At 39.0% G+C, this 23678-nt stretch overlaps 1 protein-coding gene and 1 long non-coding RNA gene across 20 annotated transcripts in view; one reads left to right on the forward strand and one right to left on the reverse strand.

The window, feature by feature from the left end:
* The window catches only part of LOC139362077 (uncharacterized), a 64271-nt gene extending 48071 nt beyond the window's left edge, over positions 1 to 16200 (reverse strand). Inside the window, exons 1-4 of the long non-coding RNA XR_011620387.1 lie at positions 16098 to 16200; positions 15364 to 15456; positions 14964 to 15025; positions 13770 to 13848 (exon numbers count right to left, since the gene is read on the reverse strand). This is a non-coding gene — a long non-coding RNA (uncharacterized lncRNA). The remainder of the gene's footprint in view (positions 1 to 13769; positions 13849 to 14963; positions 15026 to 15363; positions 15457 to 16097) is intronic.
* LOC105495139 (DAB adaptor protein 1) overlaps positions 1 to 23678 on the forward strand; it is a 1257833-nt gene that overhangs the window by 1114566 nt on the left and 119589 nt on the right. For 18 of the 19 annotated variants that reach the window (XM_071092459.1, XM_071092472.1, XM_011764369.3 and 15 more), the window contains one exon: positions 2739 to 2837. In XM_071092459.1, coding sequence (XP_070948560.1) covers positions 2739 to 2837 — 99 coding nt within the window. The other variant, XM_071092484.1, reaches the window with a different exon arrangement.

Below are 23678 nucleotides of genomic sequence, written 5' to 3' on the forward strand. Positions count from 1 at the left end.
TCCAGTGAGGACCCTGATCTCTCTGTTCCCAAGATGGTGCCTGTTACTGCATCCTCCAAAGGGGATGCATGCTGTATCCTCAAAACAGAAGGGCAGAAAGGGGAATGAACCCATTCTCTGAAGCCTTTTTATAAGAACCCTAATCCCCTCTATGAGTGTTCTACCCTTACCACTTAATCATCTCCCAGTACTATCACACTGGCAATTAAGATTCAACACATGCATTTGAGGGAACACATTCAGCCCAGCAAGGGGCTAATTGTTTTTCTGATTTGTATGTATCCTGGATATCTGAGATTGAAGGTTGGGGTGTGAAGGGATAGTAACATGTATTATTTTAGTCCAAATCCATCCGAGAACACAGATTTAAAAGGCAAGTGAGGGAAAGTCACTTTCCTTCTCTTTGAGTTCCTGCTTTACACTAGGCTGCATTCTCAGCCCTAGGCACAAACCAAATAAAGAAAGTTCCATGCGCTGTTGAGCTTTTGTTCTATTAGGCAAAGGCAGACAATCAACGAATGAATTTGTGAAATGTCAGATGGTGGTAACTTCCAGGAGGAAAGTGAAGCAGGGAAAACAAAGGAGATGCAATCTGGCATAAAGGGTATGCTCTGTTGGCTAAGAGGGTCAGAGAAGGTGGCATTAAACAGAAATTAGGAGTTACCCCTGGGATTCCAAAGACGTACTTTGGCCATTTCTGCATGTTCCTTAAAAGCATCCCACAGTAAATTCATGGGAAAACAAGGAGCACATTGAGCAATCTAGAAACCACTGAATGTGGGGAGGGATTGAAGAGACAGAGAACTCTGCTTTGTATGTGAGTTAAGGGTTACTCTAACCTTTTTAGAGAGCAGTTGCTGGAGGAGCAGTCTTATGTCAATATGGAGCAGCTCTGAAGAGCTGAGAGAGGAAGATTGGAAGGGGGTTGTAGGGAGAGAGACTTAAACTACCTAGAAATAAGACACATGTAAAGGATAATCACTGGTCCCAGCACCAAGTGTTAGGAGAGCTGAGTTGTAGTCTCAGCTCTTTGACCAATTCCCTGTGCCTTCTCAGGATGGTCTACTACCTTTCAATTCATCATTTTTCTCATCTGTCTTTTGAGAAACTTGGATCTATTAGTTTTAAGGTTTTCTGTGCTGCTATACATTCTGCATGTCTGTGAGTCTGCAAGACGTGCTTGAGAATGAATGGGTGATGTATGAAAGAGGGAATTTCCTCCTAGTAGGTGTCTATAAACAGGAACTGGAACACAAACTGTAATGGACATTCATGTATTTTCTAGAAGAAATTCATTTTTATTACATTTCTTCAGTATACCAGGCATTGTGCTAGGTACTTTACATAAATGTTTATTTAATTCTGTCAACCATGCAAAAAAATGATGTATTTACACTTAAGAAAGTAAAGCTAACAGGTTAATTTGTCCAAGATTATACAGAACCAGGAGTATAACTTAGATATTCTTATTCCACAGAATGTTTCCAATACCCAAGGTGAAGATAATCAAACATCCTCAAAAGAATGTGCCTTCCTCATACCTCTGGTCATATCTACTGCTCTCTAACACCAACCATTCCCCAAAACTGATGCTGAGAATAGCACATAGTAGTTTTATCTCCTGGAAATATGAAATCAGTATTATTTTAGACCTTTCTTCTTCTAAAAACCCAGAACCATAACTGCTGAGAGTTGGGCTTAATCTTGCCATCTTTAGAGGCTGGCAGTAAGCTGGAAGCCTCAAGGCCCCTAATACATGGTCAGCAACAGCCCCTGAGAGTGTAGATCCCTTGAAAGGTCTTTATCCCCTGAGTTGTACCCTAGTATGGAGCCCATGCTTTCCTGCAACTGGCCAACACAGAATCTAATTTGAAAAGCAAGTGTCTTTATTTTTAACTTGAATCATATCAACTTTGAGTGACTCTGGATAGCACATATTCACTTAGCAATTATTTGCTAAGCACCTCCTGCCCTCCGGGGACTGTCCTAAGCACGAGAGATAAAGCGGTGAACAAAGTAACACCCCAACATTTTGTGAAGCTTACCTTCTTACTGTTTCATAGACATATCTTTGGCTTATAAAACGTTTGAGACAGTAAGGAAACAGGTTTTTTTTGTTTTTTTTTTTTTTGATGAATGGAATGTGAGAATGAGAGGAACAAGGGTAATGGTAAACATAAAATGTCTTTGGATAAAAATTGCAATCAATAGGCATTTAACTATGGTGATCACATTTTTCCAGCAAAATGGACAGTCTAGCATTTGTTTTTATTTTCTTTCTATTATCTAAAATTGATTCATATGAAAACTTTTTCCAGAATTATAAAAAATAAAATTATATGTAGGAATATACTTAGTGGCTCACCTTTATTTAAAAGGTTAAAACCATATCTAATATAAAACCCACAAAAGACATTAATATGAAAACCATATTGTGTCTGTCTTGGGACCCCCAATTCTGAGCTGAGCATCTAGACACCATTCTATAAAGTTCGATTAGTTAAGTGAGTGAACATTCAAACATTTCTCTATACAATGTGTTAGAAGCACTAGGACGAGCATGACCCTAAAACACCAAGAAGATGTGAGCGCATTGAGTAGAGAAATGTGGAAGTGCGAAAGAAAAGCAGTGTGTATGATTGGTGGCATTGGTTGATGGTATCTGACGTGCCTTTGGGACCAGAGAGAATTTTCAAATGAAAACACTAAAGTAAAAACCATGTTCTTCCTGTCAACAGGGCGTTGTTGCTGGCGCTCGTTCCAAAGGAGAACACAAACAGAAAATCTTTTTAACCATCTCCTTTGGAGGAATCAAAATCTTTGATGAGAAGACAGGGGTAAGTAAAGCAATCACATGGCTTTGTGAAATTGAATCCATTGACACATGTGCCCTTAAAAGCCTCTACTCTCTGGGAAGAAATCTAAAACAAGCATACAAACACATAAAGCAACTGACAAACTTGATCAACTCTGATCATCCATCAAAGCAGGTCTGTATGCTGACTTGGCCACTGTGTGACTGCACTGTGTTTCTTATAGTGTAATGGTGATAAAAGTGTCCCACTATCCTGGTAATCTGATGGGAGATTGATGAGCTTTGAAGATCAATGTGTAATGTGACAGTTTAAGTTAAATTTCTTTGTGTGTTGGCAACTTTAATGACATGCGTCCTAGAGGGAGATACGTGTACATCTTTTGACTCGGTCAAAGCATCCAGACTCTCTTGAGTTTAACCTGGAGCATCTTGCAATTGCTGTAATCAAAAAGAATAAATGGAGTTCTCAATCTTAAAAAAAGAAATCTATCACTGCACGACCAGGAAATTTAAGGGCTGATATATTTGTTGAACCCACCAAAGAAGTGGTTTGTGTTTTCATCAACCTTACAGCTGCAATTAACTCCCAGATTCATCCCCAGAGCTCTCCTGACACTGTCAGTCCTGTTCATTGGTGGTAAGAGGAAAATAGAAAAACCTTCTATGATCCGTTTTCCAAGAGAACAAGAGTCAAATAGATGTCTTTTTCCTTATATTTATTCAGTGTTTTACAGCTTATAAAACACCTCCATGTATATCACCTACCATGAACTTCACAAAGGTAATTTGTCAAGCACTTCATAAATAATCTTAACCATCTGAGTTACATGACCTTGGTCATTTTGCATTATTATTTTCTCTTCCTTGTTCTGACTAGTGTGAAGATAACATAAGGGTAGTAAGATGATAGTTTAAATGTAAAAATGGATTTTCTTCAGGAAAAAAAGCTATAGAAAAATTACTCCTGAATAACTAATAATAGAATGGATATCTGTACACCCCTGATCATAACAGCATTACTTTCAGTAGCCAAAAGGTAGAAGTGACCCATGTCTGTAGATGGATGAATACAAAATGTTATATATACAGACAGTGAAATTCTATGGAGCTCTCAAATGAAAGAAAATTCTCACATGTGCTACAATGTGTATGAGCCTTGAAGACATTATGCTGAGTGAATTAAGCCAGACACAAAAGACAAATATGGTATGATATCATTTATATGGATTACTTAACATAGTCACAGTCATAAAGACAGAAAGTAGAATGGTGATTGCCAGAGACCAGGGAAAAGAAAAAAATGAAGTGTTATTATTTAGTAGGCATGAGGTTTCAATTTGGGAAGATGGAATCTTTTGGAGATGAATGTGGTGACGGTTGCACAGAAATGTGAATGTATTTAATGCCCCTTAACTGCACGCTGAAAAATAGTTAAAATGGTACTTTGTATGTTATGTATTTTACCACAATAAAAAATAACTAGGTGTAACTCTCATTATGGAGTACCTCCTATATACTAGACGCGTGTTAGTTTACATACATTATTCAGTTTCATTCTCGCAACATTCCTATGAGGTGATACTAATAGCTACTTTATCAAGTATATATTATGTGCCAGGCATTGTGGCAAGCCCTTTATAAGTACCAGGTCATTTAATCCTCACAACAACCCTAGGAGGTAGATGGTACTATTATTCTCATTTTATAGTTGAAGATAGCAAGGACGGAAAAGTTTACATAACTTGCTGGCTGTAAGGGGTGACAGAGGCAGGATTAGAACCTAGGCAGTCTGGCTCCTGAGTCCTTTTGTTTAACAACGATGCCTATTATCTCTCAAGATAAATCTTTTCTAAGTTCACCCACGTTTTGTATTCTTTTTCTTTTTTAATTAGTTCAGGGGCACATGTGCAGGTTTGTTCTATAGGTAAACTCATGTCACAGGGTTTGTTGTACAGATTATTCTCTCAGCTAGGTACTAAGCCTAGTACCCAATAGTTATTTTTTCTCTTCCTCTCTCTCCTTCAACCCTCCACTCTCAACTAGGCTCCAATGTCTATTGTTCCCGCCTGTGTGCCCATGAGTTCTCATCATTTTGCTCCTGTTTATAAGTGAGAACATGTGGTATTTGGCTTTCTGTTCCTGTATTAGTTTGTTAGGGATAATGGCCTCCAACTCCATCTACATTCCCACAAAAGATGTGGTCTCATTCCTTTTTATGACTGCATAGTACTCCATGGTGTATATGTACAACATTTTCTTTGGTCAGTCAGGTGCAGCCATAAGAGGAGACATTGGAGAGCCTCTGGAAACAAACAAACAAACAAACAGTTTGTTATACTCACAGGTCCTAGAGACTGGAGCACAGCACACCACACAGAGCCACATGGGAAAGACACCAGGGTGGTCAGGAGGCAAAAGACAAGGAGCAGAAGGGGGAGACCTAAGGCCACTCCTTTATCGGGATTGGCAATCCAAGGCAAGGCAGGTCACAGCAAGTGATTGGCTAGTTCGAATCGTTTTGTCTGGCTCTAAGCTGTAGGGGTGATCCCCCTCTGCCCCAAGATAGTGGAGGCAGAGGAATATTGCTTTCTGGGGTGTATGAACCAGGCAGAGGAGGGATGACTCTGGATTGGTTAGTTTGCATATCAAAGACATGCTCCTGGCTGGGTCCTTTATTATGTCTAAGAATTGAGAAACAGTCTCTCCCCAGTCAGAAAGATTTCTTAAGATGTCAAAACATCATATACAGACAATTTAAAAATATTTACAATACAACCCAGCATGTAGGAAGCAGAACTGGGATTTCACCTCAAGTCAACCTGAATAAAAAATCAATGCAATTTTCCTCTATATTATAGAAGGTGGGCCTATCTGGGGACGCCTTGGTAGAAGGGAGTTTAGGATGAAGGCACAAGCATTGGTAGTAAAAGGGCTTGAATTTGACAGGATTGCAAGCCTAATATAAGCTTTATCTGCCTTCATAAAAATATAGCTTCAAAACCCTGGGGAGGTGGGTTCTCTGTTCTGTAAAGACCATAGTTTGGAGACCTGTGCTCAGTTCTGAACTCCACATTTTAAATTGGATATAGACAAATGGAAACATATTCTTATGAGGAGGATCCAGGCAACTGGGGACCTGGAAACTACGCTGAACCAAGACTTCTTGACACAGATGTGGCTCATATGATCTTTGGGAACACAGAATATGGTGAACTCTGGGCTTCTAGTCCTCCAGCATTCTTTATGGGAGCTTAGTAATGTGGATCAAGCCCAACTGAGAGATACTTTCACAATGATTTATATGCCCCAATATGTGATATCATCTCTAGTCTCTTCCATTACCATGACACTTGGTTTGTGTAATCAAAGGGACAAGGACAGAGGTAAAGGGTATCTGGTGTTTTATCTTGTCCGAGGGTCGTGTTTTGGGCTTTGCTGTTTTATCACGGACCCCATCATCAAATAGGCTGTGCCCAGATCATTGAAGTCCTAATTACCTTGATTTTAACTAATTAGGGTAGTTTATGTTGTTTACTTTTATCTGCATCCTTACTCAAATGTGGCTAAACTGTCCCCAAAGAAAGATACCACCAAACCTTGTAGCACTATTTTTGATTCTTTAGCTGGACACAAAGAGAACAACGGTAAAATCATATCCGCCCAAAGCCATTTAGCTTTGTAGAGGACATGTTAGATCCCTAGTGGAGAATTAGGGAGGAAGTAGAGTTGAATGTTTTCTGTCTCACTTAGTCTACCCCAGTTTTGTTAGATTAACATTAGACTTCTGTAGCATCTGGCAATCTTAGCTTGTTAATATGCCTTAACAAAGGTCCTAAAAAATGGTTAAAAGGACTGAATGTGTTTCAATCTGAAGTAAAGATGATAAGGGTCAGGGTACCCCATATTAATAGTTTTTCTTTTTTTGTTTTGTTTTTTGTTGTTGTTGGTTTGTTTGTTTTTGTTTTGTTTTGTTTTTGTTTGTTTTTGAGATGGAGTCTCACTTTGTCACCCAGGCCGGAGTGCAGTGGTGCGATCTTGGTTCACTGCAACCTCCGCCTCTCAGGTTCAAGTAATTCTCCTACCTCAGCCTCCCAAGTAGCTGGGTGTACAGGTGTGCGCTAGCACACCCTGCTAATTTATCTTGTATTTTAGTAAAGACAGGGTTTCACCATGTTGACCAGGCTGGTCTTGAACTTCTGACCTCAGGTGATCCACCCCCCCCCCCTTGGCCTCCCAAAAGTGTTCAGATTACAGGTGTGAGCCACCGTGCCTAACTTTAACAGTCTTTATATGAATTGTCAAGTAGGAAGAGGAGCTGACTTGCTCTGTGTGACCTCAAGGAATGGAACCAGGACTAATTGATAGAAGTTTTAGGAGGTGGTTTCTGTTTATCAGTAAGAAGGCTTTTCTATCAGTCAGCAGTTAAATGGACTGCCTTTTGTGTGAGAGAGTTCACCGTCGCTGGGGGTATTCAAGCACCAACCATCTGATGAAATATTGTTGAAGAAAGTCAAGTAGAAGATAAGGTGCTGAACAAAGTCACATCTAAGTTGAATCCAGAGACTAATTTTAAGATTATGTTTTCTCTCACAGTCATATCTATTGATGCTTTTTATTTGAAAAACCTCCATTGGAGATTATGAGCAGAACAGTTTACTAAACCTTAGTCATTGCCCAGCAGGGGGCTGACTCAATGTGCAGCATGGGTTGTAAATGAAGGGTTTTTTTTTCCATATCAAAGAAATGGAAAACTGGGTCTTTATCATTTGGAATGACAGTCTTAGTTGTTTATCTCATCTGCAGTTTTTTTGCTCGAGCTTGACTGCACTTTTTTTTAAAACCAAGAAAAGAAACATTTGCGGAACGTGACAATAGCTAAAATCCAAAAGCTGTCAAAAATGTTTTGATCCCAATTAAAGAGACCCTTTGCAGCAATTTACACCCTGTCTTGAATTTCAAAGAACTCCTGATCCTAATCTTTATGTGAGTAAATTTTGTTTTATTATTAGCTTGTTGCAGGGAATAAATCAATCGTGAAAGCTGTTCATACATTTAGATACCTAGATATTGCTAATATATCATGATGTTACTAGGTCTGTAGACCAGACGGATGGATGACAAGGAAGGAGTTATGTCATCTTCATTTTGCAGATAAGGACAGTGAGATTCTGTGAGTGTCCCTGACCTGGCTGTTGACTCAGAAGAGACTTTTCAACTCCAAGACTTTCTAGTGAACCTCACTGACTCTCTTCTCTCTCCAGTCACCATTTCAATCCATATAATTATTATGACTTTATATCATAAAAAATGATACACACTGCAGGCCCCTACAAGTAAGTCTGTTTCTTAGGATGAAGGGCAGTGGCCTGCATCAACTTTTCAAGATGTTGCAACATCCTTGTTGCCACAGACACATGTGAATTTTGCTTATTCATTTGAATGAGCCAACACTTACTTAGAGCTATTAGACGCAACAATCTAAGTATGCTACGGTAATTCTATGAAGTAGACGCTATTATTATCACCATTTTGCAAATGGGAAAGCCAGGGTCCATATAATTTAACTCACACAGCTAACAAATGGCAGAGCTTGGTAGCTTGGTCCAGAATCTCTGATACTAGTGAGGTATTACTAATAATAGCATACCAAATGTTATAAATGATTTTATAAAATCATTTTATGCTTTGATCTATATTAGAGCAGATTCCCTATTATCTCTGTCTTATTGTCACTGTTACTTTCATTCTTTCCTGAGCTTTCCTGAGTGAAGACAAAAGGGGTGGAGTTACAACTGGGACTGCTTCATCCATAGTTTGTCTTGGATAGATAGAATGTTGACAGTATAACCCATATATGATTAGGCAGTACAGGTTGAGTATCCCTTATCTGAAATGCTTGGGACCAGAAGTGTTTCAAATTTTAGAGTTTTTCAGATGTTGGAATATTTGTATTATATATACTTAACAGTTGAGCATCCTAAATCCAAAAATCCAAAATCTGAAATGCTCCAGTGAGCATTTCCTTTGAGCATCATGTCAGGTCTCAAAAAGTTTTGGACTTGGGAGAATTTTAGGTTTCAAATTTTTGGATATGGGATACTCAACTTGTAACATATTAGATGCCTACTCTATGCCATGTGCAGCCCTGTTTCCTGAGGATTTGAAGATGAATTGGTCACTGTCCTTGCCCCTGAGATGCGCATAGTTCATTAGTGAACCCAGACTCACAAAGAGAACTAACAGCTGCCAAGATCCTGGGCTACTCCCACCTCCTACCTGCTATGCCTTAGTTATTTTGTGCACATTTGCTGATTCTTAATCACGATGTTATTTCATTTTTTATGTAGTAAGTATTACCGGGCACCAGCTATGTGTGAGTCATTGTGTGATACAGATACAAGTGTGAACAGAGTTGTCCGTGTTCATAGACTGGGGTTTAACTTTGCCAAGAATGTTCCTGAAAAATTTCACTGACTTGGCAGTGGAGGAATGAGTTGGAGAGGACCAGAATAATTAAGTAAGGGAAGAGAAAACAGTATTTCTAAAGGCACAGATATATGGAAGAGAAAGATATATACGTGCATTCACTCAGGAAATAATTATTGGGTACCTGTATAAATACAGAGATAAATAAGGCCTCATCTTTGTGTTCATCACTATTGTCTATCTAGCTAGCACAATGACTCACACATAGCTGGTGCCCGGTAATACTTACTACACAAAAACTAAAATGACTTCATGATTAAGAATCAGCAAATGTACACAAAATGACTAAAACATAACAGGTAGGAGATGAGAGTGGCCCAGGATTCAATATTGTCCCTCAAAATAGATAGGTAATTGTGTTTTAAATACAGTAACTGCACTTAAATTTCAGGGCTGATTTAATAATTTATTCCTCAGTGAAAACCAGATGTTACCTTATTTGTGCCTCATCAAAAACAAGTCTGTTCTCCTTTCAGTTCAAACTGGATGTTTTGAGCAAGGTTTGGAGAGAGCAAATGAGGTTGAGAAAGGGAAATGTCCCAGGGAAGAAGTTAGGAAAAAGCTAAGGAGGCTGTAGAGCATCACACTGGGACCTGGTGGTCTCTAGGACCCAGAAGTATCTGGGATGTTGCTGTCATCCTGGACAGTGAGCAGTGCACAGGACTCTCACAAGACTGGGGATAAGGGCTAGCCTGTAAACATGACAGTGTGGTTTAGAGCAGGCTTTCATGGATCTGTCTCATTTGACATCCAACAGTTCTTGGAATTTTTTATTATCCCCCTTTTATAGAAGGATCAACTAAGGTACAGGTAGGTTAAATGACTTCATGAAGTTCCACCCTGGTCATTTGACCCCCAGGCTCCACTCTGGTCACCCGAAAGAAATTGAATTCAAATTAGAACTCTATAATACCCAAGCTTGTTTTCTTTCTTTTGTTTCAGAGATTCTCAACTTGATGGTTCTGTGTCTCTAAGGAGTGGTTAGGAAATGTATGTAGGCAGTTTGGTAGTCACAACTTTTTGCAGAGGGGTTGGTAATGCAGAAATTTAATTGTTAAAAGCCAAGGCTGCTAAATAATCTGCAATATTCAGGGCAGACGCATACAGCAAAAGATATTTTCCTATGCTATATGACTTTCTAATGTCTTTCTAGACATTCATGTAGATGAAAAACGTGTTGGTAATTATGTGAATTTAAAAAGCTAACTCTATTTAGCACATAAACAAAGTATTTTTACCCATATACATAATACTGAATTTTCCAGAAATGCAACTAGACTAAGGGAAAGATGAAATTATTTCTAGTTAACCAAAATTTTGTATCTTTTTACTAATATCTCTCCAATCTCCCCACCCAACCCTCCCTCTGATAACCACCATTCAACTCTCTGCTTTTATGAATTCAGTGTATAAATGAGATCACGTAATATTTGTCTTTCTGTTCCTGGCTTATTTCACTTAATATAATGTCCCCCAGGCTCATCCATGTTCTCCAAATGACAGGATTTTCTTTTTTGTGGCTTGATAGTATTTCATTGCATATATATACCACATTTTCTTTATGTATTTGTTCACTGATACCACACTTGATTCCATTTCTTGTCTATTATGAATAATGCTACAGTGAACATGGGAGTGCAGGTATCTCTTCAATACACTGATTTCATTTCTTTGGATATGTATGCAGTAGTAGGATTTCTGGGTCATACGGTAAAGTAATTTTTCTTAATGTGTGTGTGTCTCTGTTTACTCATCCATAAGATGGAGATAATAAATGTACCTATGTCTTAGGGTTGGTGAAAGATTAATTTAGTCTTCTAAGACTTAGAATAGTGCAGAGTAAAGTAAAAAGCCCAAGGTGTTAAATAATATTACATTATTGGCTATATTGTCCTATCTCCTGTACAGTCTTTCTGTGTCCTCTAAGCAGAATTAAGAAAGCCTTTCATGATGTCCCTACTTCATCTTCTGCTTACTGTATCCTAGCACATGATCATCTGTGTCATAATGAGTTGACTCACACTCCCATCAGACTACAAGCTCCACACAAGGTACCCTGGCTCATTTATTGTCGTATCGGCAAGGCCTGGCATAGGAGACCCTGGCATATGACAGAGATGCTAACTGGTCATTGAAGGTAAAAGGGAAGACATTCAGGGATCGATAGAATGAAAGAGAGAGAAGGGAGGAACAAGGAAACAATGACTATGTCAGCTTACAATGAAATGCTAATCGTCTGGCCCTGATATTGGAGCCCAAGATGCTATGTACCAAGGATGCTAGTTTTGCCATGTAGACAGTAAAATATCCATGATTCAGAATTATCCAGTCATAGGATGTCAGGGATGGAAGCTCCCTTAGGCATGAACTAACCCACGCATTTGCGAATGAAGAGATCTGAAACCCAAAGAGAAGTGAGCCATGAGATCTCCCTATAAATTATTTGTAAAAGCCTATACTTGAACATTGCTCTGGACAGATTTGAGTCATTTTCTGATGCTCACAAAACAGGAAGCAGGGAGTGTCCTCTTCTTTTTCCTATTTTTTAAATTTTGCCTTTCTTTTCTCTACAATCTCTCCTCTCTAGACCACCCCATACTCTTTGCGTATTACATTCAATGTTCAGGGCTTCCACTGGCCCATGGCTGCCCTAGATCTATTTTAATGTCAAATAGATAGAACCTCTAAAGGGAAAAATTGGGTCTCTGTGTGGTTAGTGTTTTGTTGGATGATATCGGATTTTAATTTATCACAACAAAAAAAATCAATTCGTAGCTCAAAATCAACATATTTTTAGAAATTGGCACTGTCAGGAAGCTGCCTTCATGAGATAATTTATAGGACCAAGTCTGTAATTCATGACAGAGAAAAGGGATGTTCACAACACCCTGGGAAGTGAGACCATGAATGTTTTCAAGCAGATTTGGTCAACTCAGAAATGTTCTTAATGATTCCTTTTATCAGTCTTGGTCTTTAAAAAGCTATGGTGGTACTATTTTCTAAGCTAGTTGCTTTTACATGCTTGGCCTCATTTCACTGAATCCTCTAAATGCTCAACTAAGAAGCCACTACTCCCATTAGACAGATGAGAAACTGAGACCCGAGGGGTTAAGCAACTTACACAAAAACAAATATCCAGCACACTGTGGAGCTGGAAACTGATCCCAATATTATATGGTGCTAAGGCCCATGTTCTTTCCAGCTCCAGGCGTCGCGTCTCACCTCTTCATGGGCATAGTTAGGGCCTCTTGCAAGCAAATGATCATTCATCTGCTCACCAGGGGAGAAGTCAGACTGCACTTAGAGTTGTCAGCATGCAGACAGGCCCTGTGACTGAAGATTTACAGTGACTATTTGGGCCTCTGAAGAGATGTGGGAGGCACTAGTTTCAAAGATTCAGAGCCTAAAATTGCTGGGTGACCTTGGGGATGGCTCATCTGCTTGCGGGCCCCTGTTTCCCCGTCTGAAAACCAAGGGTCATATGACATACTTTTTCTTAAAGGGCCAGATGGTAAATACTTTAGGCTGCGAGGGTTATACAGAGTTTAAATAGTGCAACTATTTAATTTTGTCGCTGTGGCATCAAAGTCACTGCACACGATATGTAAGCAAATGACTGTGGCTACATTCTAATAAAACTTTATTTGTAAAAATAAAGTCATCTGCTGACTCTGTTGTGGTTGATTATTAAGGATTCTTCTAATTTTCTCATTCTGATCCCATGATGGGCCCATGAGCCCTTTGGCATTAGGGGATGAAGACTAGGTGAAAAGCTGTGGTTTTTTATTTCTGGATCCTTTGTTCACTGCTCTTTTGTGGCTGATTTTGGGATGAGTCATGAGTGTAGAGTGTTTTGCGTGAACTTTCAAGATAAATATTCATCTCTAAAGAACTGTATTATTTATTTATTTTGATTTTTGATTTTTCACTTTTTTTTTTTTTTTTTTTTTTTTTTTTTTTTTGAGACGGAGTCTTGCTCTGTCTCCCAGGCTGGAGTGCCATGGCATGATCTCTGCTCGCTGCAACCTCCACCTCCCGGGTTCAAGCGATTTTCATGCCTCAGCCTCCCGTGTAGCTGGGATTACAGGCGCGTCCCACCACGCTGGCTAATTTTTGTATTTTTACCAAAGACAGGGTTTTGCCATGTTGGCCAGTCTGGTCTCGAACTCCTGACCTCAGGTGATCCACCCGCCTTGGCCTCCCAAAGTGCTGGGATTACAGGCGTGAACTACCACGCCCAGAGAGTATTATTTATTGCTACCGTTTGTTGAGTACTGATTGCCAGGCATGGTGCTAAGTACTTCACATAAATTTTTGTCATTGAATTATTACAGTACAACTGTTAATTACATGTTATTATCCCCATTTTACAGATGAGGTGACTACGACTCAGGAAGGTTAGGTCACTGGAACAAACTACTCTTAAATTTTCATCTATTTACTCAAAAGCTACTTATTGAGTACCTACTGTGTGCCAGGAAGTGTTCTCCAGGATTTGGCTACACTGGTGAACAAAATGAAGGTCCCCACTTGGTGGAGTTTACATTCTAAGGTGGAGAGACAGAGAGAAAAAATAGACGTACATAAATAATATAATCTGTTAGAAAATAATCAGTGTTACAGAAAAGGAAAAAAGCGAGGCAAGGTCAGGGCATTTTTCCACTGTACTTTCTTTGTCCTCATGAAAGGGCCTGTGACATGTGCGCTTTGTAAATCACAAATATTAACGTGCTCTGGGAGCGTCCTGTACCTTTGAGGGTCAACTGAGTAATAGAGAAAGACGCTTCTGAAAATTCTCATCCAAATTCCAGAGGCTGTTACACTTGATAAATCAGAGCTGTCCACTTGGGCGTCTCTGCTTTTATTTAGATGGCTGATTGCTTTATATGGGGTCTACTGCTTATTGTTTTTCTATCTCCCTCATTTGTTTTAAATTTTAATTTAAAACTCATTTTCCATGACTGTGCCGTGGTTATTTAATAGGTGCTTCTATTTTTATGAAGACACTCCTTAAGGGAGCTGTTTGTATCAAAATGATGATACTGTAATTAGGGACAGCACTGACATGAGGATTCTTTGTGCACCTCTCAAGTGCTTTGCAGAGATGGCCAGAGGTGGAGAAGCAATCATAGTTCTGGTTACAGCAAAGGAATGTGGTGTCATAGAAAGCAAGGGACTGGGTCAAAGTGAGAAGAGACTAGTGAAATTCATCTTTTAGTGGGGAGAGTTGTGTCTGAGGAAATGCAAGCTTGAACCTGGGGACAGGGTGATGGAGAGGGGCGCAGGGGCTGGGTGACCAGGATGGAGCCTGGGGCTGGGTGACCAGTGTTGTGGACAAAGGGCTAGATTTGCCATTAGCAGGCTTGAATTTGAAGAGTTACTTAGTTAGATGTATGCATATTGAACTGCAATGAGGAAAACGACAATGAAAACAATAGTAATGATAATGATTACGCTTACTATTTTGCCAGATCTTGCTGCAAGAGCTTGACATACCTGTCATTTCATACTTGATGAATCACTCAACCTCTTAGTAGCTCAGTGTTCTCCTTTGGACTATGAGAGCATTAATTAGCTAGCCATAACAATTTTGGAAAATAGAGGTATTATCTCTTTTTTTATAGAATATGATGCCAATGTTCAGAGAGGTGCAGGGGCTTACCAAGATGTCTCAGCCAGTGAGGGGTGCCCTGTCTGCTACATTGTTTCATATCGCCCGTGTGCCTGCCAAAACAAAGAAATGGGTATGAGTGTATCCATTCTGTTCCAGATGTTACCTACAACAGAACGCTTCAGTGATTTACTGGCTTCCATTCTGTACTGAAGTTACTAACTATACATACTTAATTTTCGATTCTGGAATTAATAGTGAGGTGAATTTAACACCTTCACATTTTTAGATCCTATACTCAGTCACTACTTTTTTTCTTGGAATTTTCACTGTTTTTCTTTAAAATAAGAATAACCATGCCAAGCTGGTAAAGTCTCTGCATGCTCTTCTATTTGCGATATGAAAGATGGAGAGAATTTTAACAAAGAGAAACAAAAATGCTAGACTATACGTGACTTGAGGGCAGGGTCCATGATTTAGTCATCCTTGTATTTCCTACCTCCTGGCACATGATCAGCTCCCAGTAGGTATTTGTGGAATTGCACTGAATTTTTCATTGTAAAAGTCAAGAAGCCTTTGGTTCACCTCTTTGTCTAGCTATGCCTATAAACCTTTGATTGCTGTGGGTGGCATCTGAACTCTGTAAACTACCATCTCCCTGAGACAGAAAATGGCATCTCCACCACCTCTTCGGGTGGGCTGCAGTGGCACAACCCACTTTATTCCAGCCATGTCTGTCCTTCTCAGGGTTCCTTCAATTTGTACATGAGTAGAAGGTTGCATAAAATATATTAAAGCTTGCATATAATGTGTTAAATCTCAACCTTTGGTCTTATTAATGACCTTAATGCATAAGTAACACATTTTTCCCTCATTTTTCTTTCTGTTTACCCATCCATCTATCTTGATTTCTTCCTTTCCCTCATCCTTTTCTCCTACTTTCATGTACCTGTAGTATATACTTGCCTTTTTTATTGCCATATGCATTTTTTCAAAGAGATTGTATAATACCTACTACATATAAGATATACAGTATAACCTGCTATAGAAGAAATATAATATCTTATGCAGATTGACAGGAAAGGAAAGTAGGTACTGTGTGTGGAGCACTACACTAATATTACAGTGTAAGTTCCTGACAGAGAGAAACTCTGCCTGATTATCTCTGCAGCGTATGAGTCTCACCTCTTTTCTTCATCCTGTGCCCTGCCAGAGGAGGGAGCCCTCCCCAAAGGTGGGAGTCCCTTCAGGGACCTATGGGGTCTGCACCTCCAAAGTTTGATGCCTGTGTACCCTAGGTCCTGGAACATGTATACAGAACATGGGCAAGGATGATCTGAGGGATGAGAGGGAAAAAATTAGCCTAGTAGAGCTGCTGAGATGGTGAGAGATGAACTTGGGCATGTCGAATCTTCGGTGCTATGGCGACTGTGCTGAGTAAATTATGAACACTGACTCATTCTGTCATCACAATCACACTATGAACTATAGATATTACTAATGCCATTCTTCCACAGAAAGCAATGAACATGAGGCATGAGGCCAGGGTTGTAGGGTGGGAGGGACAGGCATTCTGAGCACTGAGGGCAAAAGCCAGTGACTTTTTGGTTCTGACTCAAGCCTCAAGCCTCACAGTCTGTCTGATGAGCACAAAGTCAGATGCAGTATTCAGCCATTTCAGCCCTAGGCAGCTTCTGTATTATGGCTTCCGCCAAACGTTTCTATGGTGATCACCCCGATTCTCAGTCCCATCTCCAGGAGCCTCATTCATATAGCTCAGGGATTTACCTGCCAGATTAGATTTGACTTCTAAAAACTATTTAGAAAATTAGGAGATTGCAAATCGGCAAGAAATTACGAGAGAAATGTGGCCTCAATATTTAAATTAAAAATGCCAGCACCTCTAAAGACTGAGATCTGAATCTTTAATAATGTCTAAGGGATGCGCAGACATTTTAAAGTTATATATTTAAAATTTTGAAAATAAAGTTTTTACTGGCAATTGCCTAAACTCAAGACAGTTATAACCTCACTTTTGAGGAGAAGATAGTTCATCTTCTGTATAAATGGCTCCAATGAGAGTGTCTGAGACTCTGAGATACTGAGATGCATCATCTCATGACTCTGACTGTGCTGTATGACATATTTACCCATGTGAATAGACACGCATACTCTTTCATGTTTATTTCCATGCTGTCAAAGTCTGTGTCTATATTTTCACTCCTTTATCTGTGTCCTTTGGTATAATCACCCACGCACTTAACAAAAACTTCTTCATCTGATCCAATAATAAAAGGAATCCCTTATGTTTGGGAATCTTTTTTTTTTTTTTTTTTTTTGTAGTTTTCAAAGTACTTTCACTTTTTTCGTACAACTGATCCTCATATTAATCTTACAAGAGGCATATTACACATGCAGTTTTACTGGTGGTAGACCGTCTCTGCAAAGCACTTGAGAGGTGCACAAAGCATTGTCATATCAGTGCTGTGCCCAGTTAAGCTCAGAGTGCTTAATTGCTGGCTCAGAGTTACACAGTGATAGTTGATGGAGCCTGGTCCTTATGCTTTTTTCTATTTATAAAAGTATCATATATTTATTGTAGAAAATTTATAAAATACAGAAAAGCTATAAAGAAAGAAGTGCAAATTATATGAAATCTCACCACTTAGACATAAACCCAATCAAGATTTTGTTGTATATACACCACCATTCTTCTTTACATAAAAATAATTTTTTTCAAAGTTGAAATTAAACTATACATGCTGCTTTGTAACCTATTTTTTACTTATCCACATTTTTCCAATAATTAAATATTCTTCTACAACAACATTTTCAATCAACATAAAGCATTCTAGCATAGGAGTATACCATAATTTAGTAAACACCATATTGTTAGCCATGCAGGTTCTATCTGTATCTTTGAGCACAGCTTTGTACACTACTGTCATTATTTCCTTCATTGAAATTCCGGGATTACTAGGTCAACATGTGTGGATATTTTTAAGGCTCTTGGTCTTTTTTTGATCAAATTATATTCTAAAAAGTTGTACTGCCAGATGTATGATGCAGTCTGTTTTACCACATATTTGCCAGCATGGAGTAGTGTCATTAAAAAAAAAAATTAACTTACTGATATTAAACTTTAGTTTTAATGCCTCTGTCCTAATTTCAGAATCTGCTCATGATGGTCACTATAGGGCAGCAATATAATTGTAAAGCAGGGCTTTTATACTGATGAGACTAATGGCCCTTTGGCTTTACCTACAAATCTGAATGACGCCAAAGGATATTGAGAATTAACTGAAGTTGGATTTCTCTTAGGACTTGGCCTATCATTCCCAAGGTGTTAACTGTCTGGACTGCCAATATTCCCGTAGTCATACGTTTTCACTGGCCTATGTTCAGGGTCATATTGTTGATTCTCCATATATGCATAAATGTCCCCAAGAGGAGAAAACTTGACAATCTTTATTACTATAATTTAAGATTTCTGATCATTGACTTTCAATCAAAATAAAATATATTTATATATTCTTTTCTTTGCATAAAGCTGTAGTATCTTGGGCAAGTAATTTCACCTCTCTGAGCCTAAGTTTTCTCCATTATGGGATGGAGAGGGGCATGACCCAGGCACTCTTTGGAAGTATTTTGCAAAAATTCGGGGAGAGAGAATGCACATTAAAGTTCTTGGCACTTTATAAAATTCTCCTTGATGATGTATATTATTTTTTTCATAAGAAAAGAATAAAGTTAGCTTTCCACAAATATTTATTAATGAATAAGCTCCCCGTTTCTTGTTCTTCATTCTAGTAATTTTGTATAATTTATGGAGAACAGGTTTATTGAAGAAAGGGAATGTGGCCCAGATTCTGTCCAAATTTAGAATTAGTGGGATCTGAAATAATGAGATTTTTCTGTAGCCTCTTTCAGGATAGCTCTAGTATTCTCATGGCACTTATCTATTTGGTTTTCCACCTACGGTACCTCTGTTCCTGCAGTCTGGATGAGGTCTTCTAGAGAACTGAAGGCACCTTAAACCTCTTGAGGTTATTTCTCTAACCTCAGAGAATTTTCTGAACTAATCTGCCTTTGCCTTTATTTTTTCTTATGAAAGTATAAGAACATGTTTGAGAGAGCTAAGGCTAAATATTCCACAGGGTGTAAAATCCCATCCTTAAAAACCAGAGCTCCCATCAGCACCTTGGAGAAGTCATTTGTTTTTCCGTTGCTGATACTCTCATCTGTAAAAATAACGTTCTTCTATCAAACATTTACCGAGCATCCACTGTGTACCAGGCACTGGGATATGAAGATGAATCAGAGAAACCTCTTGCTCCACAGGCCTCATAATCTAGCAGTCAAGTAAACCAGCAATTACACAACAGTGTGATAAGCAACATCTTGGTGTGGCTGCCTCTCTTCATATTCACATGTGTGCCTCTCTCCTAATGACCTAACAAGCAAAGCACGGGGAATCATTCTCATTAAATGAGCAGATGCTGTTTAATTGATCATACAGGCGATGTTTGCAAAATGGAGGTATAATACAGAGATACTATGTAGAGAAGAAACTCACAGAACTGAAAATATCAGAGAGACTGTGAAAATGATCTCAGCCTCATGTCTGCCTGACCCCCCACAAGCAGAGAAAACCACCTTTTTTTTTTTACCTTAAGTTTTGGGATACATGTGCAGAACATGTAGATTTGTTACGTAGGTATACGTGTGCCGTAAGGGTTTGCTGCACCTACTGACCTGTCCTCTAAGTTCTCTCCCCTTGCCCACCACCTTCCTAGCCAAATGCAGAAAACTGAAACTGGGCCCCTTCCTTACACCTTATACAAAAATTAACTCAAGATGGATTAAAGATTTAAATGTAAAACCCAAAACCATAAAAACCCTAGAAGAAAACCTAGGCAATACCATTCAGAACATAGGCATGGGCAAAGACGTCGTGAGGAAAACCACATTCAGTTCTAAAATGTGCCGAGTTTTCTTTTTTCTTTTTCTTTTTTTTTTTTTTTTATTCAGTGAACATTTATTAAGTAGTGTTTCTCAAGTGAAGCAAGAATTAGCATTTCCAGTTGGGACAATTCCTTTTTTTGCAAGGCTGCCCTATGCACTGTAGGACGTTTGGAATCCCTTCCCCCACTTCCCTGATGCCCTGTGCAGATACCTAAAGACATCTTTCGTAGTGACAAGCAGAAGGATACTTTTACATATTTCCAACTCTCTACCTGGTAGAAGAGTGAGGGAGTGAGGGGTCCTGGTCTTGTGTGAGAGATATTGGATAGCAAATATGTTCTTTGCACAAGTATGCTTCCTCCTTCTCCTCCTCCTCCTCCTCTTCCTTCTTCTTCTTTTTAAATTTTTCTGCTTAGGACATTCTTCTCCTGTCTCCCCCTACCCACTCTCTCTTTGCCCTTCCTTTATCTGGCTGACTCCAGTTTATCCTACAGACCTCTCAGCTCAGGCACTATTTCCTCAGGAATTCTTCCCTGATTGACAAACCTAGGTTAGATGTCTCTCTTTTGCCCTTCCACACACTAGCCACTTCTATTATAGTACTTACTAAATGTGCTGTACAAGGTGGAAGCAACCCAAATGCCCATGGATAGATGCGTAAACAAAATGTGCTATACATATACAATGGAATCCTATTCACCTGTAAGAGGGAAAGAAATTCTGACACATGCCTTATTATGGATGAAGCCTGAAGACTCTGCTAAGTGAACCAGTTACAAAAGGGACAAATATTATATGATTCTTCTTACATGAGGTTCCTATGGTAGTCAAACTCATAGAGACAGAAAGTAGAATGATGGTTACCAGGGACTGCAAGGAGGAGGGAATGGGAGTTAGTGTTTAACAGGTGCAGAGTTTCAGTTTGGGAAGATGGAAAAGTTTAATGGATGGATGGTGGTGATGGTTGCACAATAATGTGAATGTACTTAATGCCACTGAACTGTACACTTAAAATGGTAAAAATGGTCAATCTTAGGTGTATTTTACTGCAGTAAAAAATGTGTTCTAATTGGGTGTTTAGTGGCAGCATACCTTCCTATGATTTAAGATTCCTTGAAATCATGAGCACTGGTTTTCACCAGTGTGTTCACAGTACTAAACCCATATCTTGTAGATAGAAGGTGCTCACTTAAAACAATTATGTTGAATAAATGAATGAATGTAAAAATGATCTCATTTCATTATATCAGACTAATGTATTTCTTATTTTACAGATAAGGAAATTCAAATTCAGAGATAAGTAGTGACCTTACTGACATCACAGAAGTAGTAGATGTTGAAGTCAGTATTGAAACCCAGGTGTTGTCAACTCCAGTCCAAAAAAATATTCCTTCCATTGGGCTAGCCTTTGTTTGTTGTCACTTTCTACACATAGCTGAACTTAGAGAAAGTAGAGGCAGAGAAATTCACCTGAAATGCCATATCTGACATTAAAAATGAATTTAGAAGACTAAAAAGAGGTTGGGAAAGGAAGAAAGAAAAAGAGGCTGATAAAGAACTTTCCCTGGGATATAGTCACTTTTCATTTGCTTTTTGTTTTTTCCAATCTCTTGCCATGTAGCCAAAAGAACTGACAATGGTGAGATTGATTGGGCAGTCAACTGTTTCCCAAGGGCTGTGACAGAATCCCAATCTCTTAGGTAATTTAACGTGGAAGAGGGTTTTGCTGTAGGGAACCACCCACATGGTTGGGGATGGACAAGATGATTTAATAGGCCTCTTCCTGCCCTAATTGCTAATCTTCCTTGTGGAAACCCCCTTCTCATGCTGCATTAAAGACTCCACTAATTTGTTTATATATAAATTCAAGCTACTTCAGTTCTGTCACACTTCTGAGAGGTTCCCATTCAAGAGTCTTTGGCTTGTACCACCCATTAGGATTTACTGATAAGAAAGATGCATTATACGTTTTATTACCTTGTCTACAGAGCACATGTGACAACTATAAAGTACATTCATGTATACTATGAATAACTGTCAGGGTAATTGATAAAGTGGTCTGTAATAAAGGTAACTGGAATGGCATTCCTAGAAGCTGAGGTCTCTTAAGTGCTCAAGAGGAGGGGGGAAAGACACTAAATAAATCCAGTCTTTCAGAAATTCCCTGGCATTAAAAAAAAAAAGTAGCCAACCAGAATCCTTAGGCCTACATTTCACTTTCAAGTATAATTATTTTATGTTGCAATTCATATCTGCTGACACATTGGAATCAACTCAAATAAAGGAATGCCATAAATCTTGCATTGTTTGGATTAAGCAAATGTTGGTGCTGGAAGAAGTCAGGGAGGGAACTGCCCTGTGTGTAAATAGTTTAAGAATCAAATCACTGGAAAAGACGTAGATCCAGTTGAGACAAGTGGTCCACCAGCAGTCTTTCAGCCTCAGTTTAAACATTCAAAGCAGCGATAGCTTAGCACTTATCTTTGTAGGTGAATTATACCTGACCATTATAAGAATATTCATAACAGTAACTGACACTGTCACTTATGGGCTTCTACGCTATGTCAGGTACCTGTCTATACTGCTGTTTTATCATCATAAATGCGAGGTATTTCTAGCTGCGTTATCTCAAGCATGTTACTTAACTTCTCTGTACCCCAGATTATTCATCAGACAATGGAAACAGTTATAGTGTAAAATCACAGGTGTATTGAGAAGATTAAACAAGGTGACATATGTAAAGTGCCTAGAACAGTGTCTGGCACGCAGTAAGTGATCAGAAAGAATAAACTAACATTGATCATTATTTCCATCTTAGAAATAAGAAAACCAGTCATAGAGAAGTTAAGAAATGTACACAAGGTAGCTGATGAAGGATTTGAACCCGGGTCTTCTAGATTCCAAACTGTAAATTCATTCTACAATTTCTGCCTGTCTGCTACATTCTCTCCATGTTAACTTCATACATTGGTCCTTATTCTTTTTTAGCATAGAAGGCAGGAGCTACATATACATGCCTGTTATTCTCCCAGTCTGTTTTAGGCTGAGGGAGGTGAAGATGGAATAATCTTTCTTGGTGGAATATTTCACCTTAACTGGGATCTGCTAATATATGTTGTGTCTTAATACATATTTATCTTGTCCAAACATGAATTATATGACCCCTTCAAACTTCCAATCAGTTTTGCAGTATGGCCTATACTTCCTTTTCCTTTCATGAAAATTTGTTGATATTGTTATAGCAGCTCTACACTGTCATTAGAGAGTCTGTTCGAATGATGACTAATCATTGTTGACACCTTGCATGGTTGTATATTTTTCTCCTCCAGCTGTTTTGCAATTAGACTAATCTTGTGAAGTGGATAAAATATCAGAGAAGGAATCAGATCCAAGAGATAGGCCACCTCTATATGCTTATACCTATATGCCTTGTACTGAAAGATATACACCAACTCTTTCTCTGACTACCTGAATATCCTTGAAAGTAAGTCACAGGGCCGTGTCTTCACTTAAGCCTGGCTGTATTCTCAGCCTTTGGCTCCTGATGCAGCAGGCCAGCTGAACACCAGGTCAGAGTGTTGTGCTGAGGCAATGTCAGAACCAGACTACCATCTCCCTTCCCCACACCCTCTCAAAAATCCCACTACTTTCATGAGCCTTTTATAACTAGGACCGGAAGGGAAGTGGACTTCAATATTTTGGAAATATTTTCAGTGCGAGAGCACCTGAAAAACTGAGCTTAGAAACCATAACAGCACCTAGATCCAAGAAAAGATGAGTGGAGAAGATAACAAGTTCAAT

Source organism: Macaca nemestrina, chromosome 1, assembly GCF_043159975.1.
Source record: "Macaca nemestrina isolate mMacNem1 chromosome 1, mMacNem.hap1, whole genome shotgun sequence".
NCBI lineage: Eukaryota > Metazoa > Chordata > Mammalia > Primates > Cercopithecidae > Macaca > Macaca nemestrina.